Source organism: Sander lucioperca, chromosome 1 (genome assembly GCF_008315115.2).
Source record: "Sander lucioperca isolate FBNREF2018 chromosome 1, SLUC_FBN_1.2, whole genome shotgun sequence".
Classification (NCBI taxonomy): domain Eukaryota; kingdom Metazoa; phylum Chordata; class Actinopteri; order Perciformes; family Percidae; genus Sander; species Sander lucioperca.
In genome coordinates this window covers 25,564,740-25,585,446 of record NC_050173.1, presented here as the reverse complement: position 1 = coordinate 25,585,446, position 20,707 = coordinate 25,564,740, and the positions used below count along the sequence as shown (strand labels likewise).

General features: G+C 40.3%; 1 protein-coding gene across 2 annotated transcripts in view; it reads right to left on the bottom strand.

Moving 5' to 3' along the window:
- The window catches only part of slit3 (slit homolog 3 (Drosophila)), a 255,991-nt gene extending 235,526 nt beyond the window's left edge, over window positions 1-20,465 (bottom strand). Inside the window, exons 1-2 of one of the 2 annotated variants that reach the window (XM_036001165.1) lie at window positions 20,452-20,465; window positions 3,306-3,377 (exon numbers count right to left, since the gene is read on the bottom strand). Coding sequence is in view for 1 of the 2 variants with exons in the window: in XM_036001156.1 (XP_035857049.1) it covers window positions 3,306-3,377; window positions 18,380-18,570 (263 nt within the window). In the remaining variant the exon portion in view is untranslated. Of the gene's footprint in view, window positions 1-3,305; window positions 3,378-18,379; window positions 19,208-20,451 lie in introns of those variants that run through there. The other variant, XM_036001156.1, reaches the window with a different exon arrangement.
- Window positions 20,466-20,707: the final 242 nt, after the last annotated feature.

The following is a 20,707-nucleotide window of genomic DNA, read 5'->3' as shown; positions in this document are numbered from 1 at the left end:
AAAGAAAACGTGTATTGATTTCATGTGTGTGGGGCCTGGTTTGTCTAATAACTCATTCATTCAACCATATTAGAGAGTCTTAGCAACTATTGTAAAAAGCACAATGATGTCACGCTACCTTATGGCAAACTCAGAGCACTTGGCGTCTGAAGGAAATACTTCAGGGTATATTAACTTCACTTGTTGTTTACAGACACTTTCCCCAGCCAAATGTTCAAAATCAAGCACAAGTTTTCACCTACATCTAAATTTGTTTAGAATTACTCAATTTCGCCACAGTCTGGAAGAAATCTTGCGATGTAAGGCTGCCAAAGATATTATGCTAAGTGTTGCGCATGCAGTATGCATGCAGAGACAAGCTGTTTCTATGACTACAGCAAGACGGTGTGACCACTCAGATTAAAGAATATTCAAGACTGCTGTATTACATTACATGTTTTTAAGTGAACACAATATGTTAAACGTGTAATCGGATTACAGCAGGCTGTAAAGTGCTTTAATGAGGTCAGATACTAAGATTGAAGGTTTTAAATACCAACAAATCAGTCCAATTAACCACTTTTTTCATTTTTTATATGTATATGTAATGTAATGTAATACAGGATCATTCAGCAGTTGAAAATACACCTGATATACTGTGGTTTAATTTGGTTTGTGTGTTTAGCATAAGTCAGATTATATGTAATGGGAGTCAAGCATTTTCACACGACTAATTATCAATAATTACTAGCCTGTATGTAAGCATGGGCATCGAGGAATATCTTTTCTGCAGCTATTACCCTTTCCTGGGAAGAATGTTAGAAATGTTTAACTACATGCAAACCTTTCCCATGGTATGTATGTAAGTGACCAGGAATCCCAGAACTATGGTGTGTGTGTGTGTGTGTGTGTGTGTGTGTGTGTGTGTGTGTGTGTGTGTGTGTGTGTGTGTGTGTGTGTGTGTGTGTGTGACTGTGTACTTTCTCAGACTATCCTACCGTTCCCAAGCTATCTCCTCCCCATTTATTTAAGAGATTTAGAGTGGGGAAATGTCACAGCAGTTTATCACCAACCACATAAAACAAGCTGCTGGCCTACCACATGCAAACACACACTCTCTCTCACTCACACACATACATACATACACAAACACAATCTCTTTTCCTTGGTCCTTCTCACCCTTCTCAAGTGCACAGGATACACACAAACACTGTAAATGTCTCTCTCTCTTTCTCTATTTTGCTCAAACACACACACACACACAAACACACACACAGTCAAAATATTAATGAAACATTAACTGACATGAGTCCAAAATCCAACATGTTCCTCGCAAGTATGGTTATAGATAAATAAATGCACTTACACATGCAAACACACACATGCATGAACTTATTTCCACTCCTCAGCGTAGTTTGTGCTGGGAGTATATTTTTATCTACCGGTCTGGTTAAAACAGAGTGAGGAGGGAAGGTGCATGCAGCCAACAGTGATTATAGTTATTATAGGCCTCTCACACACTCACACACACACACACACACACACACACACACACACACACACACACACACACACACGGTGGAAGTCAATTAGGACAGCTGAGATGAGACGAAGAGTCACACTCTACTAAGTGCAGCCGCTTAAATACGTGAGTTAGAAAAGCATGAGTTACATCAGCAATGACTGTAGCATGTCATTGGATTTTTTTCTTCCAGAGGATCAAAGAAGACGATAGAATAAAGAAGGTTCAAACATTGAAAGAAATGTCTATTTGAGATGTTTACTGACAGCTACATGCTTTGCTTTGCCTTGAAACAGACCGGCGGTCAGTCTGGCTCAGCTGTTTTAGCCACCTTTTGAGGCCCCAACAACAAAAACAATTTCTGAGCAGATAGTATATCACAATGGAATTACCAGTTATGACACATCAAGTTAGTTCAGGCTGGATACACATCAGGCTTTAAGAGGGGGACAGTTTGTTTTTGATTTCCAAAAGGCATTCTGGTATCTCTGGATGTCCCAATATTGCCAAACTCCTTAAATTCCCTAACTATTGCTCAGAGACTGACATGGGAAACAATAGTGTATTCTGAGTAACATTATACGTTCCTTTACTGTATCATATGAACTATGACTCACAATATCTTGCTAACAATTCAGATATTGCAAACTTGTTTTCAGCTGTTTAACCTCTTATCATATCCGCACCGGCTTAACATTTTGTTGCTTGTTTAACAAATGGGAATCTTGCTGCTTATTACTGGCATGTCAGCTCACGATTACTCTATTATTTAACCTCGTAAATAATCAGTAATTACAAAATTCAACTCCTTGGAGAAGACACTTGCATTCTCTCCTGCCGTGAAACCCCCTTATTAGTATGGGAAACTTTACTTTATAGAGACTTGTTTCCCCTATAGCCATGTACAGGCCCATTAGGTAAGTATAGCATTTGCCTAATTGCTCCAGCATGGCAGTTTTTTGTTAATGTGATTCCTTGTAAAGAAACAAATACCGAATCACAAAGAGGAAAAAAGAAAGAGGTTATGATAGACCTGCTGGTACCAGGTAGATTTAACATGAAGTCCTCATACCTAAATGACTAAACGGGTCGTTTGATAGTATCTCATATGAGCTTTTTCTGATCTGCCAATTGTGTGGTTGAGGTATGATTATGTTTACACAACTAAAGCTATTAGGCTGATATGAGGGAAAGATCACCTTCATGGTTAAAATAAACCAATACAAGCTGTCGCAAAGTCGCAAGCTTTGTATGCTCAAACATCTATACTTGGACCTAGATTTTTTTTTTTACTGCAATATGACAATGTCACACCATAGGATAAAAGAGTCCATGTTGCTTTAGGTTATTCGCTTCCCTTAAGCCAACACTTCTGTTTTAAGCTTTCTGAAGCTAGCAAAACCTTGCAATAGCATGTTCTTCCAGTGATAGTTATGCTTTAGTTTTTTCATAGGTGATTAAAGATTAATTCCATTATGTTTAATCCTACAGTAGCCCTACTTGCAGTTGTTTCATGAAGCACAACTCACTGGGCCTAATGCGAGAACAAATCAAACAAAGAGACTTGTTCTTAAGTGGCACATACGACTGCTTTCAAAGAATTTGTTGTATTCCCAAATGTTCTTGTGCTTAGAATTTTCTCTGACTTGGAACGAGCAAAAAGTACAGAAGAAAGAGAGGTTTACATTCCATGTAATTTGAACAACCTGGCTTAACAACCCCTGAGTCATTTCAGCAGCACTGAATGGTTCATCACTACAAAATGTTGATAGAAACAAAGAAAGAAAGAAAGAAACAAACTTACAGAATCCTGAGGTTCTTGAGGCCAGAGAAGTCCACTTTAGTGATCCTGGTGATGTTGTTTCTGTTCAAATCCCTACAGAGAGAAACACAAAGGTTACAAATCTGATTAATCAAATCTGATGGTTAATAAAGTTTAATACAATACAGTGTATCTTGAAAGAATACGACTTTATTATAAAAAATAAAAAAAATGCTTAAAAGCAAATGAACTTCAGTGAGGACCGACTGAGTGCATGTTTGTGTGTAGCTGTGTGTGTTCTAGCTCAGTCAAATTAGTGAATGTGGCAGTAGGACAGAGCGTGAGAATGCCCCACAGAATATGAGCCCACGCACGCATGCACGCACGCACACACAAACACAACCAAAACACACACAAACACTCCTACCGTACAGGCACCAGAAAACTATGCACCCACATTTTCTCTCACACACACACACACACACACACACACACACACACACACACACACACACACACATGGCTCATGCTGCTCTGACTAATTGAGAAATTTTCCAGCCAAAAAAAAAAAAAGTGGGATGAAATTATTTTCTCTTTCCATCATCAGAGTTTAAAAGCTTATCGTGTTTCCTGGCTGTCATTCAATCTGTTTTAACTATCGGTGCACAATGTATGCACACTGCAATATGAAGTAACTGCCTGAGTGTGTGTGTATAGACTGGTTCCCTTTATACAGGTATGCTGTTTATTGAAACGCTGTCGTACTGGGGGAATTAGGGCAAGAAAAAAAGTGGGGCGAGCACAGACAAACAACACACACACACAATTTTCTCTCCTATTTCACACACACAACTCTTTCCCTCACTTTGTAAGCTTTCACTTGCCCTCACAGACACACTCACACATGCACATAAACAGAGTCTGGTTTTGCCAAGGCGGCCTGCATGTGTGTTTTTCATAATACACCTAAACATTTATAAATCTGATTTAAGACCATATTAGGTTTCAAAAGGCTTCTCCAAGCTGACATGGCAAGGACCACTAATAAGAGCCATACCCCGTCCTAAGACAGGGAGGGCCGGTGTGGGCGAGGGCAGCACTTCCCAAAGCCCAAAATGTGGTCCAGAAGTCCACCAGGGTTCCTTGAAAGGGCTCCAGGGTAATGAAGAGTTTCATAATCTCATCTGATGCAATGGAAGGTCACATAAAATTACTGCTGATCAAAGATCCCCACCCCCTACAGCACAGACTGATATAAATCATAAGCAACAACAATTAAGTTCTCAGAAGGAGGTCCCAGTCAAGTAAGGTTTCTATTTGAGGATTCTTGATATGAGAAAAAGAAGAGAAGAGTTATTTTCAGCCAAAACGGACCAGCAACATTTTTCAAAACATAGCCATAGCAATCATAGCCTGCACACAAGCCTACTTAACCTACAGTTTGAATAAATTGCTTTGGAATACGTTTACATTCAATGCAAAATTGCTATGCAATATAAATGGAATGCCAAAAGAGCTTCAGTATTGGAATCAGAATCAGCAGATATCCAAATTCAGGTATCAGAATCAGATCGGAACGGATAGAAATCTCTAGCTGCATTCATTGTATTCATAGATAAACCCACATCATCAAGTGATCCAAGCATTTGGAAGCAGCCAAAACATGAACAAATTCATGATGATTCTGAGTCTGATCCATTTTGCCAGTGCATTCTAGAGACCAGATACGTTTCAGACAGCGAGCCATTTCCCCATCATCCAGACTTGATGCTGCTGGTTCTTGTCACAGTGTAATTGCCAGTTCCTTAGAAAGTGAGGCAGCTTGACATGGTGAAAAACTCCATACACTATTCACTAATACTTCTACTTGAGGAAAGAGCTGATTCAATGATGAAAGAAACTGTTTTTTTCTCTTGTTGATTTGTGATTTCAAGTATTCACTCACTTCTGAGTGACTCTGAGGCAGCATCCAATCTGAAAGCTTCTGTTTCACATCTTTCCACCTCTATCCATCTTCTCCTCCCTGTCTTACCCCTCTTCTGTCTCTCATCTTTTAATTTTTTTCTTCTTTTTTCCCTCATCTATTTTACATCTCTCCTTTCTCCAGTCAATCTGTCAGTCCTTCACAGCCATCTATACCCCTGTTCCCAGCCTTCCTCTCCACATTTTCTTTTTCTCTCTAATCTCCCCCTTTGACAATGACTCTTTTCAATCTCTCATGTCTTATCTTTCGCTGTTTCACAGTTGACTAAACACTTTTTCATCGCCTTCCTCTGTTTTTCTCTCTCCCCCTAATCTCTCCTCTTTTATCTCAATCTTTCACTCGTTTACAGTTGGCTACATTTTCCTACCCTTCTGTTTTTTCCTCTGCCTTTTCCCCTAATCTCTCCATCCTTATCTCCATCTTTCTCTTGTTCACAGTGGAAACTTAGGCTCTCACCAGGGATACCGCTCTTGACAAACAAACAGTGAGGATACAAGGCCAGGTAAAGCGCGATGGCATCTACCTCACCGCCTAACAACTGACAAAGTCAAGGCCATTGCCAGAGCAAAATGAGATGTTGTGTGAAATTAAATTATAACATTGTCAAATAAAAATAACACCAATTCAGTGATGTATTCAGAAACAAAAAGGTGTAAAGGATATGATGACTAGTCATTCATCATAAGGTAACCCAACCTGTAATATCAGTCATTAATTCATGGTTTGTCCTCTCAGACCACGTGTTTATTACTACTAACTTTATTGAATGCCAATGGCACTACAGTGTGTACCACCCTGTATGTTATTTTCATTTTTGGGGATCAATTATATTCTGCAACTAACAGCTGGGTAAAATGAGTATGGTGGGCTCACCTCTTTATTTGTCACAAAATTGTGGGTTATTAATGGATATGCATAAACTACTACAACAAAGCAAAGAAACGTAAATGACGATGGCATACACAGCTGATTTAGCTCTCAAAGAATCAGCATAGCAGCAATACATCTAATGGGAGACCTAATCCCCCTTAATTACTGTAACACAAACATGAGAATTCAATCTTAATTAAATCTAACTTACCCAAATCTTAGCACATAAGTAAAGGGAGATGGTGGTGGAGGATAAAGAGCGATGGACCTTTTTCACAGCAGACATTTTGACTTGTCATAGTAGGAGAAGCACAGCTGAAATTGATAACCTTAAAGATGGCTCAATTCCATCAAGTGTCCCAGTAAGCTATTTCAGTGAGTCAGCATGTACAACATCAGGGCCTCTCCTAAGTGGAATGCAGCCATCATTAATGGTTTTGAATACACCTGTGTTTTTCCTACTATGACATGTCAACATGTCTGCCGTGAAAAAGGTCTATTAAGACTGATCAGCAGATTAGTAGTGAGACATGTCAAGTTGTAATGGCTGAGCTTTGCACCTACTTGAATATGTTTGGATGTTACTATACTACTTGGTGGTAGCCACACATCTGGTGAGTGAGCCAGTGATTGCGAAGCATGAATCGAGCACCTGACGCCAATCGGCAGCAATGAAAATGCAACTTTAGTGCTCTGCCTGAACTATCGCAATGCTCCATCATTAGCCTTAACATAGGAGTTAGTACAAAGCTGTGAAGGTGTTGTGCATTGAAATAAGGACTCTGATAATCCTATACAGTACGGCCTATGTTTCACACAAAAAATCTGGAGAAATTCCAGACAAGTTTTTTGAAAAAGAGCTGAGAAACAGCAGGCTGCCATTACACCTCAAAACAATATAATTCTGTTGTAGAGAATGTTTTTGCATGTAACTTAAAATTATTTAAAAAAAAACTCTCAGCCAAAACCAATGGCTACAGAGGATATGAATGACTTAAAGGTAGTGAGGCGGCAATTTTTATGCACCTGGTCTCCTGAAGTGTGGGTGTCCACCCCACCCAGCAGTAAAGCTTAACTTAGCTTTAAATTTAACTGACCAGCTGGCAGTCAGACAACTAACGAGAGGCTTTAGTACAAAAGCACTAACCGCTTGTTTCCATTACAGGCAGAAGTAAGGCGCGCATGTGTGTGTGTTTGTGACAACGGGATAAGACAAGAATGCAAACAGCAGGTGTTCGGGGAATTAATGTACCATAGAACACACACACAAAGGCTCAGACAGTTCCACAACATAGCTCACCCCCAGACCACTGAAACCAGTGAACCTTACAGTCTGGCTGCCTTGGGCCAGCATACTGGTTGACTTTACACACACACACACACACACACACACACACACACACACACACACACACACACACACACACACACACACACGTTTGGTGTGTGGGGCCTAAGTCACTTATAGCACAGCTTTATTGGTTGGCTACACCACAGAGACTGAGAAATAACAGAGAAATAACTATTAGAAAGGAATGTTAAACAAATGACAGATCAGGTAACAAAATCTCCCAGGAGCTCAACGGAATGAAAAATTTGTCTGACCGCTGCTGTTGTAAATCATGACATATTAAGAGAATACATGAGATAAATGCTTAATATGTCGGGTTACTGGCTGTTTCCCCTATCTCAATCTGTCCTGTTTTTGTTTACTTGACCTTTACCCTCTTTTTTTTCTGTCTTGGACAAACAGTGAGAAATAACGATTTACTGCTGCTAACAGTTTCCTCTCTCTGTTCTGTCTCTGTCTATCTGACACTGTGACATTTCCTTTTTCCACTTTGTCTTTCACTCTATAACGCACCTTATCTCTCCATCCCTCCATCCTTTCCCTTTCATCCTTTGTTGTTCTCCGTCCAACGCTTCGTTTATGAATGCACTCGCTTCCTGTTCCTAATCTCCTGTTATTTTCCACAAAGCTCTTGTACTGCTTCACTTCATAATTCCTCCTTTCTTGCTCTCCATCCTTCTCTCTCTCAAAGATAGGTATGCTCAATTTCGCTCTCTAAATCTCCCAGTTGCGCAAGGAATCCTAATTGCCTTCTTCCTTTTCCTCTGAGCTCCATGCTCTACAGTGTGTCTGTCACCAGAAGCTGGACTTTGTTGCAGCTCCCATCCATCCATTTCACAGCAACACCTGCTCAGACTTTTTGATCTAATCACTAGTCGTAACCTCACTTGATATGAAGCCTAAAAGGAAGGGGCATTAAAACCTTTTGTCCAATAGGACTGAAGAAGAAGGCAGCTTAGAAGCCAAACCAGTCAAAACTCACATTTTGCAGCTAAAAAACTGAAAATGGTTTAAATTAAATCAAAATAAACATATTCTCCTTCTAATACATTGCATGTAAGTGCACATACTGTATGTAGCAAGCTAAACACACTTCCAATAAAGGTCGACAAGTAGTTGTATTTTTTACTGGAAGCAATTATGAAACTGTGACAGTATTGGGCAGCAAATCCAATGATAGTGACTAATAAATCAGAAAAAGATGAGATACAATAAACAAGAGTTAGACCAAAAGCAATGTAAAAATGGCCATGAAGAAAAAAGTAAAAGATAATCAGTGAAAGATAATAACATGAAGTTCCTAAAGGAAATACAACAGAGTGTGACATAACGCTACATTACACGCTACTACAGCACAGAATGTTCAACAGAACTCAAACCAACAGCTGGTGGCAGAACAAACATTAACATTTAAAATAAATGCAGTTAAAATATTTCAGTATCAAACTGACTATGAAGAACTCGTATTTACAAAACTTTACTATGTAATAATATTAAAATAATTACTGTATAAAAAAAAAACTATATTTCACATGTAAAACATAAATTACGAAATTGAAAGACGTAATCGGGGAAGGCATTCACAAGAATGACATGTTGATTCCCTGTCTACGTTTGCACACCATGTATTGTCTACAAGAGTTTACAAGGATCTACAAGTTTTGGAAATTTGGGGTTTTGTGGAACATTTGGTCTCCTGTGTGACCGTTTACTGCTGTTTTGAATCTCTGTCATAGTGAGGCTAATAGAAAGTGAACTCTCTCCTATTACAGCACTGCTCTCTGGGATACACAGCAATCATCACTTGGAGGTTTTGGGCATTCACATCGTACACACGCTCACACGACAAAAGGCATGTGAACACATGAGAATAAGCGAGTACATACACTCAAGAGGTCCGGGCTGAAAGTTGACTTGAGGACACCATGAATAAATAAATCCAAAATAGTTTTCGAAACATAAATAATGTGGCACTGCCTTAAAAACCAAAACACCTACAGTCTTTACATCAACTCATTTGAATTAAAAGCAACCAGATTACTTAAGCTTGACTACCTACCGACCTGTATAAAAAGCATGCATGTTCACAGACAGCCATCAAATTCAGAATTTACACAGCAAAAGCAAACAATTGTTAACACCACTGAGGGTTATCTGCATAGAAGACAAAGGTTTGCCTGGTGTGATGGGTTTACAGCCACTGCAGCAAGACACTGATCCCACTGTTGGAGATTGTTTCTCGTGTAGGCTATGCATGCTTCTCAGAAACATTCTGACACTTGACATTTAACATTTTATCTGGCCGATGATCCTCACCACTCATTTGTCACGGGTAAACAAATAAAACTTTCTCTTTTTGTACAAATAAGCTTTGTCTTATACTGGATGTTTGCAAGGTCTAGAATGCCAACAGAAAAACTAAACACTAAGGTGGGAGAACATCCTTCCCAGGAAAAAAGGAGAGGAGAGGAGGGAGGAAGAGGAGCAAAGATTCTGATGATTAAGATGCCATTAGTCAGTAAAATATTCTCCCTACAGCAGACTAAATGATACTCACTATCACTCCATAAAGGGGACTCCTGTCTGAATGACACGCGATACAGCTCCCTCCATCTCATCTGCACTTTAGTTCTCGGTCTCAATTTTATTCTCATGTTAGTATTCTGTTTGATTTTCTACCTCACTTTTTTCTTTTCACTCTTTGCAGATATGTTTTTCCTACTCTTTTATTCATCTTTTAGCTTTAAATCCATCTATCACTCCTATTTTTCTCCTGCTTATGTCTCTGTCTTTCAAATTGTTAATGTATTCAATTGTTCAATATCCCAGACTTTTCAGACTGTGTTGAGATCTAGGAGAGTAACGTGTCTCCCCTCTGGGTATCATCATCTATTGCTTTGTTTTCTGTCTGCCACAATTTCTTTCTCTCTCCATCCTAGTCTCTACTCAATGCCTATACCACTCAACCTAACAAAACTCATTGTTTGGTGTCGCAGTTAACCATGTTGGCTTGACCACATTAGGGAGACGCCTGTAAGCATCCCTTTCTTTTGGAGTCACGAGCCAAAAGGGCTATAAAACAGCTCTGTATTTGGTTAGCTCTTTTCTTTACTGAAGTTTATAGGGCTGCATTGCTTTTGTCTAGATTTACTACTGCTGTACTGTAAGTGAATAGGGTTGGGGTAGAAGGGTAATTTGGCTGCCGAGAGGCCACTTGACAAGAACAGGGGCTGCTGCTTCCTCAACAGAGGCCAAGTCTGAAAAAACAAGAGTGAACGAGAGGATAAGAGAATGAGAGAGGTTAAGATGGACAAGAGACTGAGAGAGAAAGTGAACGATAGAGACAAAGTTTGAGAGAGACAGAGGGATGGAGAAACACACACATGCAAAGTGCAGTGACTGTCACTTTGAGCTTAGCTGAACATCCGATCGTAAAGGAAAAATGATGGTGCAAGCCACACTGTCATAGTGTAAACACATATGGCATCCACACAAATATGTACACAAAAACACACACACACACACACATACACACACATATAAGAGAAGAACACAGAAAACACACACTGAGAAAAAGAAAGTCCCTGCAGAAGGGATATAATGTGTTGCTTTGGTGACAGTGGCCTAACAAAACAGTGGCATAGCCTGTTAACATCAAACGACTCCAAGTGTACTGCACGCACACTTCCACACACACAAACCCAGACTGGCGTTATAGTATGACACACACTCTTAAGTCCTCCGGTCTGAAGACAGAAAGTCACAGAAGGTCATTCGTGACTCGGGGTAGTTTCTATGTGACACAGTATCGCTCTCTCTCTCTCTCTCTCTCTCTCTCGTTATATGTCAAAGTTTCCAACTACCACCAATTGCATTTTTAATCCAGTGAAAGCATGACAGGGTACTGTATATATGTGTGTGTGTGTGTGTGTGTGTGTGTGTGTGTGTGTGTGTGTGTGTGTGTGTGTGTGTTCTTGTTTAACTATATTCGTGGGGTCCAAAAACCGGGAGTCCAGTATACTTGTGGGGTCCAGACAGCTTTGTGGGGCCAAAATGCTGGACCCCACAACTTTAAAGGGCTGTTTGAGGGTTAAGACTTGGTTTTAGGATTAGGGTTAGGATTAGGTTATGGTTAGGGTGAAGGTAAGGGTTAAGTTTAGGCATTTAGTTGTGATGGTTAAGGTTAGGGTAAGGGGCTAGGGAATGCATTATGTCAATGACGGGTCCCCACAAAGATAGTGAAACGCACTGTGTGTGTGTGTGTGTGTGTGTGTGTGTGTGTGTGTGTGTGTGTGTGTGTGTGTGTGTTGCACCTAATAATAAGTGTGCATGTATTGCTGGCTGCATGCGTTAATTCTCCTTTATATGTATTTTCATTTGAAATATAAATGTACCTTTTTCATGTGACTATGCATGTGTCTGTGTTTTCTTGTACCATCTTTGTGGGGACCCATTTTTAGACTGTAAGCGTAAGGATATTTTTGGAGATTGAGGACATTTTGTCTGGTTTGCACTATACTATACTATAAGTGTTGGTTAAGGAGGGTAAAAAAAAATTCTAGTTTTATACAACCTGGGTTGTTAACACAAAGTTAAAAAAAGTCAAGACCAAATGCCATCAGACGTTCATACAGATTTAAACCAACCCCAGGTTACCAAAACTTACTTTGAAGAGAAAATTTAGGCAAACTGTGAAATAATTGTTCACTGTGAACATCAATCACAGTTAAGGGACCTTCTTTGTGGTTCAACTTTGACCCACCATACTTTCAGTTTTCATCACAGTCAGTTTTTTTTCTGTGGGTTAGATAATCTTGTTAACTGTTGTCTTCTGTCTTCAAATTTCACGGGCTTTTTGGTAGCAAATTTTTCAGATCTTAGCATATAAATGTTATGAGTACAATAGAAAAAAACAATGGCCAAAAGGATAAAAATAAGACTCAAGTTGTAATAAACCATACTTTTACTTTAAGGGTTAAGTTTAGAATTCGCTTGGGTTGAGGTTGGCAGTTGTGATGGTAAAGGTTAGGATAGGGTCGAGGAATGCATTATGTCAGTGAGGGTCCTCACAAGTGCAATACATTGATGCAAAGTGTGCATTCATATGTCTGCATTTATTTGCATGTAAGTATGCCAGTAGTGTGTGCACCTCTTTGCCTGTGTATATTTTTCGTGTGTAAATTAGGCCTACATGTGAATACAGTGTATGTGTATGTTTTAACGCTGCCAGCATGCTCTGTTTCCCAGAAGGGCAGTGCCCACTGTCAGTGCCAGCTGGCTGCCTCCTTGGCTGACTAAAAGTCATTATATAGAAAGGTCAACTGCCCGCATGCTGGAGAAACTTGGGGAAGAGAATATCACCCACTGACCTAGAACTGCAGACTAAATATTGGTTACCCTCACTTGTGCCATTTAGCATACCATAACTGAATCAAACATAGTTGGAAGGGCACAAAATGGTTACCACGAGATGGCCACAGATGATAGGCATGACATTAAGAGGCTGTTGAAGAACAGCAAGCTCATTGTGGTTTTTGCTTCTTAGTTTAGACTTGTCTGCTATAGCAATAACACTCGGCTGCTCCTCAGATTTATTACATCACCATCATACCCATGATAACAGTAAAGAACGCTCTTCATTGAAAGATGGCTTTTATTCAAGTTACCAAAGCATGTGTGCTGACTTAAGCTTCCCTCAAAGTAGTGCACATGTACAGAAATACTGCACAAACAAAATACATCACTATTTAGCTCCCTGGTTTCCAAAAAAGTTGGCAAAGTACCAACACAGCATGGTTAGCAGATATTCATGGAAATGCATGAACTTTGACTTATCAGACTTCTTAGTTGTGTCAGCAGCCAGCTAACGCAACACAATATTATTTGCAGTGACATCAGGGGAAAGCTCGGGCCACAACTGAAAGGAGCTGAGCCAACACCTCAGTACTACAACAGTGATTAGAGATTGTTCTTGATCCAATCAGATTATTCTAACTTTGGGGGACGGGAAATGTCTCTCACACACACACACACACACACACACACACACACACACACAAAGATTCCTGTCCCACCATTGAATGGCGTTTCATAGCTGAGGGTGTGGTAGTTACAGCGTCCAATGACCAATCAACACCAAGCTCTGATAAGAGCCAGAAGCAGAGGCTGGAACGTGTGTGTTCATTCTACACACAGAAACACACACACTCACTGATGCTTGCTTGCACACACACACACACACACACACACACACACACACACACACACACACACAGCGGCAGGATCTTATTGTTGTGCGCTGTGGGTAGGTTGGGGAAATGGGAGCTGTGAACACTCTACTGGAGAGATGCTGCTGGCAAACTAAAGGTGTGTGTATTAAACTGGGAGGTGGATGTCAGTGAGAGACGTGCAGAGAGAGGTAGGGAGAAAAAGAAACAGAGGAAGTTAACATGAAGGAGAAAAATAGAAAGTAGAGGGCTGGGAAGAGAGAGCGAGAGATGTCGGAAAGAGAAACAAAGTTGGGGTAAAGATGAAGAGTTGGGAAGGAAAATGAAAAGAAAGACCTCTGTCTTGTGCCAGTCGAGGCTAGAGAAAGTAGAGAAGGTGTTGCTTGTAAAAAACTTGCCAAAACTTCCTCAAAGTGCCGTTAGCGAGGGAAAAGTAAAATAGGCAGTTAAAATCGGACTTAGTTTGTGTAAAGTTGGCTCAGGCAGCTTGCAGCTTCCAGCAGTGAACTCATTCAACTGCAAACACGCACATTAACACACACATATTACATACATAGTTTGACATACAGAACACACACACAGATGTGACCGTACATACTACACATATATAAGATGATTTAAATAAGCAAAGACGAAAGTATAGACGTGTAATCACACACACACTTTCCTGATTGCAACTCAACCAATTGAAGGCCTTCTCTAGAGTTTAAAGCGTTCAATTTCCCCGGATGTCACAGTAGTTGGGGCGAATTTGCAGCTTTAAAAATCAACACTCCAGGGTGTGTGTGTGTGTGTGTGTGTGTGTGTGTGTGTGTGTGTGCGCCCGCACGTGCGTGCGTGCGTGTCTGTGTGTGTATGCGGTCCCTGTAGGGCAGGTGTGAATTGGACCCCGGAGAGAAAAGCTGTCCCTGTTTTCCAATTCATTTTACCCAGCCTCGTTAAGCCTGTTAAGCCTCCCCCAAAACCCTCCACTCAAATTAGATGCAAATGAGGTCTCAAGTGGCTTCCCAAGGAGGACATTACGGAATTGACTGGCCTGAGGTAATCTGTGAGGCTGCCTGTGATTGCATGTGTGTGTGTTGAGTGAACAGTTGAGGCCACCACTGTTTTTTTCTCGTTAACCTTTCCAAATGCTCTGTTGACAATAGTGAAGAAAACGGGCTTTTAAAAAGATTTATTGTGTAGTTATGACAGGTGGACTCTGGCTTTGACTGTTGCTCTCACCCTTTACTTCTGGAGGGAGTGAAAGTGAACTGGATTCAAAGTTATATGCTGTGTAGTCTCGCATTGCCAGACCTATCTCCACAGCGCTGTGGAGATAGGTCTGGCTACACCACAGAAACATTCTGGAATAGGAGAAAGAAAACGCTCTAGGTTGTTAAGGCGCTAAGCTCCAGCACAGCGACAGCAGAGAATTACCGGGAAGGAACTTGTTTTGGTGTAACATTTGCACCCCGCAAAAGAAAACGCCACATTCCATATAAAATCAAGTTAACTGTTCACACAATACAGTAACGTGAGCTATTTCAATTAGCTGGATACATGGTTAAATGTAATTTGCTCTACTGCGTCCATAGCAATCCCCACAAATCGGCCCCAAAACATCCCAGTTAGACAGTAAATGCCATAAGCACATTCTTTGTTAATCTTTACAATCATTCCCCGAAAGAACCAGGCAGGCCTGTCTTATTACACGATCCAATTTTTTTCTCAAAACTTGCCATTTTCAGCGTGTAGTTGGCTAGCTAAAAGTTTGTTGTCATTTCCCAAAGCGAACAGAGTTTGAGAACGACAACACACAGAGAGCGGAAGGTGAGGGCAATTATTCTGAAAATGTATCTCCATTGATCCAGACTATATACTGTGTAATAAAGAGAGTAAGTAGGGACTAACTCTTCAGGTGAATCTGGTGATTCTTAGAACTTTACAGTGCCAAACATTTTCCATTTTACTTTCTAGGCTGCCATGTGCCTTTAGAGTAAACATTGTTTTCAGTGTTATATATCAGTATATCCTGAAGTTATTTCATCATGAAGCTTTGTACTTCACTTTTTATTTGTGCCCGATTTCCCTCAATCTATGTCAAGTACTTCTTCACTTAACAGTGATTTTCTACATTTGTTTTCAGTAACCTACAGAGAGTCTGAATTTATTTTATTTGGTACATGTGGCTTGAGAAAGAGCGATAAAGGGAGCAGTAGAGTAGTAGCTAAAAAAGATTTTCCACTCAAGATAAGGCGAGAGTCATGTCCCTTACTCAAACGCCACATGTCTTGTGGTCTTGTTGCATAGTATTCTGGTGTGGTTAGACCACTACTGGTTGAGAGAACTGTATCCCCTCTTCTCTAAGGAATTCTCCTCATGTAACTTGAACATTTCTGCAAAGCGGTGAGTCTGTAAAGAAACATTGGCCATTTTAGTTTGTGTATCAACCAATACTTTATAATGCCAAACGACAAAATCGAAACAGAAATGCAAGGTGGATCGTTATTAGACTTTTTTAAAGGGTTAAATGTGAAGTGAATTTTTACTTTCAAGAGGTAAAATGCGTCAGTGACCTGTCCTGTATTCCATTTGTGATGAACAAACCCAAACAGAGTTGCATCAGCATTACATGTATAACTTATTAGTGATTACAAAATTATGAGTTTATGAAAATTCTGAAGGAACTTTTAGCTCCATTGCAGTGGTTTCCATCAGTCTTTGCTCCCTACTGGCTACTACATATAATTAACAGTTTAAAATATGTGACATTTGACAGGATCTTATAAAACCATTTCATCATCATGTGGATATTCAGTATTTCTAAACTACTGGATGGTAAAGTTAAGGAAATATCACAAATCAATTCCAGAATTGTGGGAACTTTACTTTGATGCAAATGAGCATTTTTTACTCATAACTTAACAAACTTGGCACTTTTGTTGCTAGAATCTGTTGTCCACATGGACCTCATCCCAGTTGTCAAAACCAAATCCCTGCCCAGGGCAATAACACTCATCTCTCTTTCCTTAAAAGTTTCCCATCTGCCGTAACCTTTAGAACTGGAATCTCATCCATTTTAATGTTTCCCCTCTCAGACTCCCTAAATATATATCTGCAGAGAGAGAGAAAGATGAAGGCAGGCAGACAGAGAAAGAGGGAGGAAAAGAGCAACTCTGGGCCAAAGTCACAGCTGAAACACTGACCTGGATAAATCAGGGAAACATAAACACATAGTTTCTGGCTTAAAAGGGGAGGGAGGGGCGCTGCTACCCAAAATATTCCACCCCGGGGACCCCAGCAAAAGGCAGGGGACCCCCTTATCCCACCTCCCCATCACAGCCCGCTCTAATTATTTATTTTTCTTGGGTGTAAATTTCTTCGGGGGATTGCTGTGTAAAAGCCAACAGGTCCTGGGAGGTCACAACAGTCCTGTGGGATGGGAGAGGTATGGGGTTCGTTGTTCACACTCGCACACACACAATCACACTAGCCAGTGCAAACATGCAGACACAAATACACAAACATATCTGAACAAACACATGCAAAAGTAAAAATGCTCGCACACATGCTAATCATATGTTCATATCCACCAGTACCCCCCACAGCCACACACACGCATCAGCAAACACAGCCCCCCACTTCCCTCTGCAGCCTACTGATTGTGTTTGTTGTCTCAGGGTTTGGTCCGTTGTTGATCCCCTGCAGGGCTTTTGTCTGCTCCGTTATCATGCATAATCACTTCCATACCTTAACAGCATAGGTGTGTGTTTGTGAATGCATGTGTGTGGCTGCGGGGGTGTACATGTGTCAAGATCTGGCTAGAGGTGGCAGCAAAGGCTGTCAGGGGTCTGTCTCTGCCTTAGGAATGAATATCATTTGAAAACTAACTGTCACCAGGTTTGAACAAAAAAAGCTCTCAAAGAGTTACATTTTAAGAGTTAAATTACAAAGAGGCTCTAGCCCAGCTCTATGAACCTTTGAAAAAGTTTGGAAAGTCTCACTGCGAAAGGAGTCTGAAAAATAAAAACATTTAAGGAGCTCACTGCGTCCTCTCACCTTACATTTTGACCTGTTTAAAAAACTAATTACTCGCTCTAAAGCTGCTTTAGGATTGTTTTCTTAACTGCCTCCATTCACTGGGGTCACTGGCGAATTTTAGGGCAGTTGCATGTGCACCATCTATTATGTGTATAACCAAAGGGATTGCAATGCTTTCAGCCAGGAAGCATACTTGTATCTTTTCCCAGGAAACTACCCCTTGTTTTTTTAATAAGTATATAGTAAAAGTGGTATATTTTCCCATTTATCAGCCTTTTTGGGCTTACATGGCTGGTTTAAAAAAAATCTCTCTATTGACTTTTGTAGAAAGATTAAGCCCATTTTTTGTAATTCATGGTTAACAAAATGAGTAAGCATAAAGTTTTCATTAAGTAAAACATGTATAAAGTCTGAGGTGTCCAATCAATAGTGATTTCAGGTTGACCTCTGATAACTCCTGAGTCCTACATGGCATGTTAAAGTCTGTCATGCACAGTATGCTTTCATGTTACAAAATCCTCTGCTGTAACTACTACATGAATATTATAGGATTATGAGAGTAAAGCCAAGTAAGAAACGCGCAGCAGGCCACGGGGCACTCTATGCTATTTAGGAAAGATGATGACAGACAATACTAAAACTTTCATGAAATTCCACTTACAGGCGCTCGGCATTCCTCGGTATTCCTTTAGGCACAGTCTTCAAACCCAGACCCTGGCAGTCCACATGCGACCCGGAGCAGCTGCACTTGTGCGGGCATCCAGTCACCGAAGCAGCGCACACCAGAAGCGCAAAAACCAGAGCCAAACCCCGGCAGAGCGCAGATCGCTTCTCCGGTCCGATCGGAGGCATGTTATCCACTTAAGTTACTTCCAACCCGAAGTTAATTGAAAATCCGCGAGGGGAGTAGACGTTGTGGAAGTAATGATCCCGAAAAAGGTCGAGCGGCCGTTAGACTGTGTGGTAGAATAATAATAATAATAATAATAATAATAATAAAAAGAAGAAAAACAAGTAATGAGAGCCGAAATCAAATCAAGTTCGCTGTTGCTGAAGTTCACCAAAGTTTCTCTCAAGAGAGACGATCAGTCAGAATCTATTTAAAACGCTCTCTTGCCATTGAAGAAAAGGGACGAATGAGGATTTGGACGTGACACTTGCAAATAAAAAGTTTTCTTTTAAAACATCTCAACGGACGTCACTCAACTCGATGCGTAAAAGTCTCCACCAAATGCTCCTCATTCATAAACTCTCCGAGAAGTTATCAGCCTGACTCCTAAACTGTCCAAGGTAAAAATGTTCAGCTGGGGTGTAACCTCCTTCCAGGGAACATCTCTCCGCTGCCAGGGAATAAAAAGTGAGAGTTGCTGAGGAGTTGTAATCAGTATTAAAAAAGAAGTTGAGAGCAGAGGCGCAACACAGAATGAGACGCCTGGAGGTTGTGAGAATAAGAGAGGCACACCGATGTGTACCCAGGTTTCCCCCAAACTCCTCTCTCTCCCTCTCCCTCTCTCTCTCTCTCTCTCTCTCTCTCTCTCTCTCTCTCTCTCTCTCTCTCTCTCTCTCAAACTCTATGTTGATGTCACCAGAAACTCTTCAAACTTTCACTCATCCCTTATCTTCCCCGCAGAAACATTCTCTGCTGTATACACTGGGATACTTTCCCACACAGACGAATAAAACTCCAAACTCTCAGTCCGTGGCAGCAGTGTGCATATTTTAGCTCATTTCCCAGCAACTTGTCCTCTTTTATCATGACCCATATATCATCTTAACTATTTACTTTGTGATCATATAGTTGGTTTTAAACCATAGGCTATATTTTATGAGCCATCTCTCCAAATAGTCCAATGCATCATCCAGACTCTGTGTGTTAACTTCACTGATTAATGCATGTCTGATAGAGCACTCCAAAATGTCATTCATTTATCTTCTATTGTGTAGGAAAATGCCACAAAGTATTTTTGATTTTTGATTTGATTACTTTTTTGATTGAGTTTTAAAAATAAAAAGCAAACATTTAAGGTGACTGGTAAGATTACAGAGTTGAGTTTCCAGATTATTTGGCAATGACCACTGTTAAAAGTTTCTGCTCATCCTGCAACTATTCTTAGTGACTTAGTGACACTGCAGCAGTGAAGTGAAAACACTTTTTTCAGTAAGGATCCACTCATAAAGAGTGAGTGCCCTTCTGCTGCCCTCTATTGGTAGAAGACTTTCATAAACTAATAGTGGGTATTTTTGCAGTTACAGCAATACGATAATTTCACTACTCATTGTAAGTGTCCCTTAAATTAATTGAATTAATTTGGGGAATTGTCCTGCAAATGTCAAAAATTGCATTGTCCTCAGCAGTGTGTCAGTGTATAATGAACAGTGGAAACTTCATAAATATTGTAATGCCTGAAAACCAAACTGAGTAATTCAGCGTCTCAGTCTGGGACCCAAGCTAATTAAAACATCAGTTTTCCTGTCAGTTGGAAACCCACCAGAGACAAACTTTGGGCATGTTTAATATTTTATTTATATTATATTTATTTTATATTTAAGTAGATACTTTTGTAAACAAATGTATTTTAATGTTTAAGATTAATTCTCCAAAGCTTTTTAAAAAAAAAAAACATCCCTTCTCTAATAAAATATGTTTTAATGGTGTAACATGTCTGCTGAGCATATACGATCATTTTCAGGTCCAGCTTGATTCATGGTCAATCAGTAATGGCATATTCATACCTGAGAGTTGCCAATCTTCTGGTGTTAGTGTCTGTTCAGCCGGATCAGTTTATGTGTTCAGTGCCTTGTTCAAATGCACATCGATGGTAGTTGCTCTGGAGGGGAAAAACATCACTTATCAGTTATTGCAGCATCAGGATTGCGGTTTAATTTTTTTTCCTGATAGACTAGGGATCATCTGAGTTCAAGTCTTGAGAGACTGAACCGTCTGCTCTCAATTTTACACTCTTCATCACATTGTAAAAGTAGGTGCTTG